Here is an 8,697-nt window from a genome sequence, read left to right on the forward strand (position 1 = left end):
CACTGTTTCCCCGGTCGTCAGGGCACCGATAAAAAAGAAGCAGCAGCAAATGTTATTAGTGTATTGTGGTTACCCTCTCATACCTTATTGGAGCTTTGAAACTAGTGGTTTGTTCCAGTTGCATCAGCATTTTTTCCATTGCTTCTGGAGCCAGCGTGGAAGGTAAGGAAAGGTGTAAAGTGGGAGACTGCTAGAGTTGTAACCCAAATTTTGTTGATCCGATCCTAAAAAGTTTGTGGTGCGATCCATGTTTGTGATTTTTCATGGGGTCTACCCGTGTTTATGATTTTTCATGGGGTCTGTAGTGGTATGGACCTGTATTGTATAAGTGCGTTTAGTGGACTATTTCGAATTGTTCTCATATACACGAAATTGAGACGATCGTTTCCATATTGTACTCCTCATTATAATGAATTCCTCTGCCTCTGCCCGTGGTTTTTCCCGCAAGGAATTTCACGTAAATTTGTGTTCTTATTTTTTTGTTTGCTTATAATTTGCTTATTCTGTCTTATTCATAACAGAGACACATTCAGTAATTGGCAAATAATATCCTAATAAAACTAGTCATACAAAATCTGGTCCTTGTCATCCTATAAACGTAAAAATGAATTGAACTTGTTTCTTTCTCTACCTTTTTACTTGTGTTGGGGTAAAAAAGAAACAGAAATTAATCATGTAGTAGAAGCGGGATAAACTTCTATTTTTTTCTCTCTAATTACATAATACCGTATTATTATCCCGAAAAAAAGAAAAAAAAAATGACACAGATTGAGCCATTAATGGTATATCCAGAGAGTGCGTTTCTCTTGTTTGCGTTACTGCTGCAGTGTCCTTGGAGCTATAATATTTGTATAAACTATGACTAAATCTAAATCTAAATTTCCCTTTCCAGAAGGAACATGAAGGTTTACAATATGTCCCTTATTCTTGTAAATTTCGTCCCCTCCCCCCCCCCCCCCCCCCCCCCCCCCCCCCGGTTTTTTGTTTTGGAAACGCTAGAAAAACCTACAACCGCTACAACCTCTGCCCTTCAAGTGAGCATTTTGTGCACACTGGGTAAACCCCTCACTGTGCAATCGCTCGTAAACCACACAGGAGATGTAAACCGCACTAGGTAAATCCTATGCGACAAGCTAGATTGAGGAGACCTTAGGGGGGATCGATACCGCGACCTCCGCTTTGGAAGTCACCCCGGAAACAATAAACTGTTCAAAAACTCTCCTTTTTTCTGTTTGAGTTTCAACCAAAATGCCTACTAATTGCCCATTTCAGTTTGGCAATGGGGCAAAGTTCGATTTCGCCCACTTTGCTTGATGCCTCATGTATTTTGTTGAGGATATTTCAGTAGTAGTTCCATTGCACAAACCATGGACTCAAATTTATATCAATATAAATTGTAAGTGGCAATCAATCTTGCTGATCAAATTCATCCTTGATATTCTTTTCTTCTGGTGATACTAAAGACTTGAACCAAAGCTCCTTCATGCATTAAACCTCATCCAGAAAAGCTTTGAAGTACTTGCTGCCTCAACATATGCAAAAAAGTTCTAGGTAAGTTGCATCGACAAACTATTCGACATTCACATGCAATCTTCCTGGTCTAAGAGCAGCCCAAAATCAGTTCACACTCAGCATGAAGGGAAGCTACTTTTTTCTCATCACCTACATATCAGGTAAAGAGGGTTATCGAGATCTGCCAAAATATCCAATGAAATAACCAAGGCAGCCACAAACTAACCTAAACACCATAATTAACAGCAAATGATTGCAGGAGCTGGACTGTCACACTTCGGACAACTCTACACTAGTATAGGCAGCTAGATCACCATAGAATACTAAGGAAAAACATTTTTTTGGAGGGATCAAGACCTTACTAATTTAACTGTCAAAGTAAAGCCACTATGCAAAATGCATTATACAAGCCTATAATATTTTTCATACAAGCCTAGAAAAGCCAGTAACAATACAAATGCAGTTCATTGAGCGGAAACTCATATTTTTCTGTTTCTGTAACTGCAATACAGAACATTAAGAACACCCAATCGGGATAGTCAAGGAAAGAGAATCAGAAATTTACTAGGGACTGTTGAACGATAAAGGCTAACCAATAAGCTGACACAGGTCAACGGTACCAGAGAGCAGCATATAACCACTATCCAGATTCCAGCATTTCTAGCTTTACTGAGAATTTGGCAAGATGAAAATTATGACATAGCTAAACCAAAAGTATACCACAAATAACAAGTCTCAATGTCACAATCTCAAACAAGAAACTAAATGACGCCTATCATCCCCTCGAGTACATAATTTGATACGATTCCAAACTATCCTGGGCATGCCAAAACAGCTTAATATAGAATTTCAAAGATGACTCGACAAAGAAAGTAGCACCCCAAATGCCTCCATCCTCTCTATGCCACGAGAGTACTGGCAGTGGTAGATTCACTGCAAGGCAAAAATTAAAATTAGCACAGAAAATCAGAAATTATGAGAGATGATCCAGAAGGAGAGGAAGTTCCTAGGAAAGCACAGTATTGGCTTTCACGTAATTAGTTATGTGCACACAAAAAGCTGCACCAACTTCAGTAAATGCCTGACTCACAGGACAAGAACGAGCACTGTTGCTTCAGATCTACAAGTGCTTAAACCATCAAAAGAATTTAAGCATTTGCTTCAAAAGTTTGAAGAGCTTGCAGAAACTGTTTCTAATTTCTTCTTAAATGGGCAACCTACGTACACCAGAACATAGAAGCAATGACATTAGGCAATACAGACTCATTCAAATGGATCTAAAGCGCTTGCTAGCCACACAAACATGTCCAATCGTCCTACAGACCCAAGGCACGTGTCTATGAAGCTGATACACGCAACACATGGCATGATGCCTTAAATATGTTGTATGAATTATGAAACCAAACCACAAAGATATGAGGCAACTACATGTGTTGGTGAGAGTTAGCCGGTACTTTGCACAACCGGTCGAGGTGCACAGAAGTTATCTCAAACACCACAATTATCAGAAAAAAATAATAAGATGAGGCAACAAGTTTGAAGGGCTGACAAGAAAGCGAAGATTGACATAAACTCCGTGTTCCATTAATAGAGGAAAGATGAATATAAGTTCTTTGTCAGACTCAAGCAACAAAGAAAAGTGGGGGTGCCTCAGATATATATACAGTAGTAATTCTTTTTTTTTTTAAATCAAAGTATACTGCATTATAAACAACCCATATGAGGACAACCAGTCCCTTGAAACCAAATACTTCATAGCAAGTGTCATAATGGTTCTCTGGAACCACACAAATTGCAACTAGAAATAGAATATATATTACTAAATCGCAAAGAGAATAACAAATGTACTGGTTGAACCACTTTCTCCAACTGAAATAAACCTTTTACACCAAATTATGAGAGACAATTATTAAGCATGCTTAGACAAAGAAGTTGATTCGCAGAGGATTGACCATATTCACTTATTTTATATGCAAACAACAACCAACAACAAAAAACCCAGTGGATTCCCAAATAGTTATGTGGGGTCAGGGGAGGATAAAATGTATGCAGTCCATACCACTACCTCCGGAGAAGTAGAAAGACTGTTTCCGATAGACCCCCGGCTCAAGGAAAAGAATAGTAAATAAATTCGTTATAAAGCATGAAACAAGATGGAATAACAGAAATAAGACACTCACAAAGTAATACCCTACACTAACGAACCAAAGGCACCCCCCACCCTCATACCCTCCTACTTGCAGCTCCAACCTATGGACATAGCCATAAGACTACCAGCCCGGCTACCCCAAAGCTCTCTCCTAACTACTGGCTACGACCCACCCACATGCACTAGCCTTTTAACCTAATTCGCGTCCTTCATACCTTTCTATCTAGGGTCATGTCCTCAGTTGTAGCAACTGCTCCATGTTACGTCTAATTACCTCTGTCCAGTATTTCTTCGGTCTACCCCTACCTCACCTGAAACCATCCAAAGCTAGCCTCTCACACCTATGAATTGGGGCATCTGTGCCCCTCCTCATCTCATGTCCGAACCATCTCAACCTAACTTCCCGCATCTTGTCCTCCACCACAGTCATTCCTACCTTCTCCCGAATAATCTCATTCCTAACCCTATCACCCCTAGTAAGCCCACACATCCAATGCAATATCCGCATTTCCACCACCTTCAATTTTTGAATGTGGGAGTTCTCGACTAGCCAACACTCTGCTCCATACAACATGGTCGGACAGACTGCCACTCTGTAGAGTTTGCCTTTAAGCTTGGGCGGCACCTTATCACACAACACTCCCGAGGTGAGCCTCCACTTCATCCATCCTGCCCCAATACGGTGGAAGACATCTTCGGCAATCTCTCCATTCCCCTGATTCATGACCCGAGATACTTAAAACTATCCCTCTTACAAACAACCTGAGAATCCAACCTTACTACCACCTCGTTTTCCTCTCAAGTCATTAAACTTGTATTTCATATACTCTGTCTTGCTCCTACTCAACCTGAACCTTTTAAACTCAAAGGTTTTGACTCCAAACCTCCAATTTATCATTCACACACCCCCGCGTCTCATCAATCAAAACAACATCATTCGCAAAAAGCATACACCAAGGCACCTCTACTTGAATATGCCGCGTCAATACATCTATTACCAACGCAAACAAAAACAGGCTAAGAGTCGATCCCTGATGCAACCCTGTACAGGGAAATGCTCTGAATCTCCTCCTACCATCCTTACCTCCTCACCTGAGTCTTTGCTCCATCATACATGTCCTTAATCAATCTAATGTACGCCACCGGGACGCCACTCACCTCCAAGCATCTCCAAAGAACCTCCCTAGGGACTTTGTCATACGTCTTCTCCAAGTCGATGAACACCATATGTAAGTCCTTCCTTTCCCTATACTGCTCCACCAGTCTCCGCACCAGGTGAATTGCCTTCTTCGTTGAACGACCGGGCATAAATCCAAACTGATTCTCTGAAATAGGCACTATCCTCCTCAACCTCCGCTCGACCACTCTCTCCCACTTATTTAATATGCAAATGCAACATAAAGCTTGAATATAACAAATCACAAGCAGCCCACTACTAAAGTAAAATAGGGAGACTAGACTTACTACTTCCAGACTGGTGGAAGCTTTTTCGTTTTCTTGTAGTAGCGAGCAAGTCGGTGAATCCTGCTCTCGACAAGAATCAACCTAAACTTGGAATCCTTGTCCTTCCTGTTTCTCTCAAGATGCTTCCGAATTGCAACTGCTTTTTTGATAAGGTGGTAGAGATCCTCAGGAATCTCAGGAGCAAGTCCTAGCAAATTTAAGAATCATTATGCTATTAGATATTTCCTTATGACAAGTGAAATCTACTAAAAACACAAATTACCAAATAAGTACCATGAGCCTTCAAAATTCTGAGAATCTTGCTACCAGTTACACTCTTCACCTGAGCAATACCATGTGAATCACGAAGAATAACACCAATTTGAGAAGGTGCTAAACCTTTTTTGGCAAACTTGCAGATGTTATCTTCGACCTGAAACCAAGAGAATGCTGCTACTTAAGAAACTAGAAGTGTGTGCATGACTTTATTCAATCAAGTTGCACATAAATATTTGGTTAATGTTTTGAATTTTAACAGAATTCATCCAAGTTCGGTTTCTGAAGTTTTCTAATCCATATTTCAATAGAGAAACAAAGCTCAACTGATCCTCTTGAAGGGAAAAGTCCACTAATCCACAAAGGAAGAAGCTCAACTTTACTTTACTCGTACCTTTCCAGTTTGCACGGCATCATTTTCCTTTTTAGTCTATTCCAAACAAAATGGTAGCATTCTAAATTCGGTAATCCTTCACTTTTTAGGATTCCGATATTACCCTTACTACTATCATTCCTTTAAAAAACTGACACAGACCAATTAGATTTAAAAAGAAACAATATTTGATAATTTTATTAGATAGAAAAGTCAATGTTTAAAACATAAAGCTACAACATACCAGATCTCTTCCATGGTCTGTATGACATTTGGCTTTTACACTTTTTTTTTGTTCTTTCTCACTTTCTTGCTATGATTCCACTTAATTTTTTTCCCGGAATTTGGTTAACTGCAAGGCACTAGTAAATTTATGAAACTACTTAATCTTTTACTGACCCCACTTTGTGGGAATATATGGGTATGTTGTTGTTGTTACTTAATCTTCTACTGAAACCACTACTAAAGACAAATTGAAGATATCAAAGCAGCATTATTTGATCAAATCACTAGATAAATAACCACAAACACACACATGATTCAAAACCTATAGCTGATGAATAAACCAACTAACTACGCAAAAACTGGCAACTGCTTACAAAATGAATGGTGGTCTTAACCATCAGGATTACAGAAAAAATACTGGAAACCCTTAAAGAAGGGACAGTTGAAAGAGGAGTTTAGCTTCAATTAAAGGGCTTAAAACATTGAACATATTTCACTGATACAGGAAAGACCTGATAATCATGATAATAAGAACGGAGCAATTTAGGACTTTGGAATTAAAGTTGCTAAGAGTGGGATGAAGTTACGGGGATATGGACACCTCATGTCAACATGGAGAGAGATGATGGAACATGTGAAGTCTAGTTTGACTCTATAGTTTCTCTTTACCATGCTTTCAGTTAAAAATCTAACCAGGGTGCTCATAAGGGTACAATTGGCACTTGCAAATATTTAGGTGATTTGGCAAAAGTTTCATCCCATTTATTAACTCCCTGCCCATTCATTGCGACATAAAGAAGAACGGAGGGAGTATAAAGAAAACCTCAACTAACCCTGGGCCTGGTGATGGGAAATATGGTTTTGTGCTCTACTTAAAAACTACAGGAAGCCAGAATGCACATGCATTTAATATGCCACATCCTTTAAACGTAAAATGGCTCATAACCTTAAAAAGAATAAGGTAAAGGAAGAGTCTCTCATTGCCTCTGGCACATTACTACATGCATATCTAGCATATTTATGCTACATTCTATGCAAGGGGCCCTGTATACCTTGTTTTTATCTTTCCAATCACAGAAATAAACTTCAGTGGCTAAAGAGGGAAAACATGGACCTCTAAAAGGGAGCCTTGGAGTTACTGGTAAAGTTCTTGTCATGTGAATATGAGGTCACAGTGAAACATCCACTTGAAAAAATGCAAGGTAAGGATGCGTATGATAGACCTTGTGGCTCGGCCCTTTCCCAGATCCAATGCATAGGGAGCGCTTTAGTTCACTGGGTTGCCCTTTGATATGCAACTACTGACCCGATGCAAAATGCATGTTGTAATGGACAAGCATCCTAATAATCAGGAGTGAAGTCCACCTACACCCCATAGCACATTTACACCTTCCCTCAAATACCACTATTCCAACTAGTCAAATGAGGAAGACAATACCACATTCGGCCGTGGCACTTCAATTGGCATATTTTACCAAGGGAAAAAAAAAATTAATAAAATACCATGAACCCAAGAGTTAAGTATTAAAAAGGAAATCCACAGTAGCATTAGCAAGAGATTTGGAGATAATAAATCTACAAGCTGACCAATACTGCAATTAGAATTCGAGCTGCTTTCTTAGTGGTTACACTAGAGTCCGCAGTATAACAACAAAATCATAATAAGCACAAAATGTATACTATAATATTTCGATCTTTCAGTAATGTAAGTGTTTCACATGATATGGAATTCAAAAACTACACGGAAACAAGTGAAGATCAAGAGGTTGAAATGCTAGCAATTACTTACATCTGGTGCAGATATTTTCAGCCAACTTGGTGGAGTTCTCTTGTATGGCAGTGCTGAAGCAGAAATACCCTTACTGTGCACCAAACAAAAATGCAAGAAAAAAAAATAAAAGTATTAGTACATTGTGTCATTTAACAAGAGTTTTACCTGAAATTTAGAGAGAAGAAGAAATAATGAACACACCCTCGACTGTGCATACGACCCATGATGGCTGGCTGTGTGTTTGTGGTGAGTGGGGAAGGAGGGGGGGAGAGGCTGCTGTTCGGTTGGCTGTGAAGAAGGAAACCCTAGAATGGGGAAAGATAGGAGATTAGGATTTTACATAAATTCTTTATTTGCTATGAAGTCCTTTAATATATTTCGAATTGCAGATCAGGCCATCTAAATGAGGTCAAAAGTAAATGACTTCAACAATTTAGGTGTAATGATCAAACTGAACGGACGAATCAAACCAAACCGAGAAAAAAATTGACTTGTGGTTTGGTTTGATTGGTTTGACGTTAGAAAAAAATGATCATTCTTGATTTGATTTGATATTAACAAATAAAAAGTCAAATTGAAACCAAACAAAATCGACATAATATTAGGGGTGTGCAAAAATCGAACCGATCGATAAACCGAACCGATAAAAATATTATTGGTTTATTGTTAATAGAGTATTGGGTTAACGATTTTTTAATGGTTTTATAAAAAAAAAATTATTAGGTTATTGGTTCGGTTCTATTTTTTCTTATTGGGTTATTAGGTAAACCGATAACCCAATAAGAAAAAGAAAAAAAAATATATAGATAGATATATATGACTTATTAATTCAGTTAAAGTTTTGGGTTATTACTTGTGATTAATGTGATTTCATCTTATGCTTTCATCTTATGCTTTCACTTATGAATGTTGTTGATTATTTCACAAGCATGAGCAGCTAAAAACCTT

The 8,697-nt window shown here is 38.7% G+C and overlaps 1 protein-coding gene across 2 annotated transcripts; it reads right to left on the bottom strand.

Moving 5' to 3' along the window:
- Positions 1–1,356: 1,356 nt before the first annotated feature.
- On the bottom strand, positions 1,357–8,132 carry LOC107857554 (40S ribosomal protein S13). 2 transcript variants are annotated; one of them, XM_016702350.2, is made up of 5 exons: positions 7,951–8,102; positions 7,768–7,840; positions 5,399–5,537; positions 5,126–5,312; positions 1,357–1,662 (listed from the first exon to the last, which is right to left on the bottom strand). In XM_016702350.2, coding segments are annotated over exons 1-5 (423 nt in total). In that variant the 5' UTR covers positions 7,974–8,102; the 3' UTR covers positions 1,357–1,661. The 2 variants fall into 2 exon arrangements, with proteins under 2 accessions (XP_016557836.1, XP_016557835.1); XM_016702349.2 differs by lacking the exon at positions 1,357–1,662 and adding an exon at positions 2,051–2,445 and having other exon boundaries at positions 7,951–8,132.
- Between the last annotated feature and the right edge of the window lie 565 nt (positions 8,133–8,697).

Source organism: Capsicum annuum, chromosome 10, assembly GCF_002878395.1.
Source record: "Capsicum annuum cultivar UCD-10X-F1 chromosome 10, UCD10Xv1.1, whole genome shotgun sequence".
Taxonomy (NCBI): domain Eukaryota; kingdom Viridiplantae; phylum Streptophyta; class Magnoliopsida; order Solanales; family Solanaceae; genus Capsicum; species Capsicum annuum.

Excerpts from the sequence above, each read along its gene's own strand:
- LOC107857554 (XM_016702349.2), bottom strand. The coding sequence starts at position 7,973 with ATGGGTCGTATGCACAGTCGAGG. Across the intron at positions 5,538-7,767 it reads TGAAAATATCTGCACCAGAT|GTCGAAGATAACATCTGCAA; the intron begins GTAAGTAATTGC and ends TCTTGGTTTCAG. Across the intron at positions 2,446-5,125 it reads CTTCCACCAGTCTGGAAGTA|TGAATCTACCACTGCCAGTA; the intron begins GTAAGTCTAGTC and ends TTTGCCTTGCAG.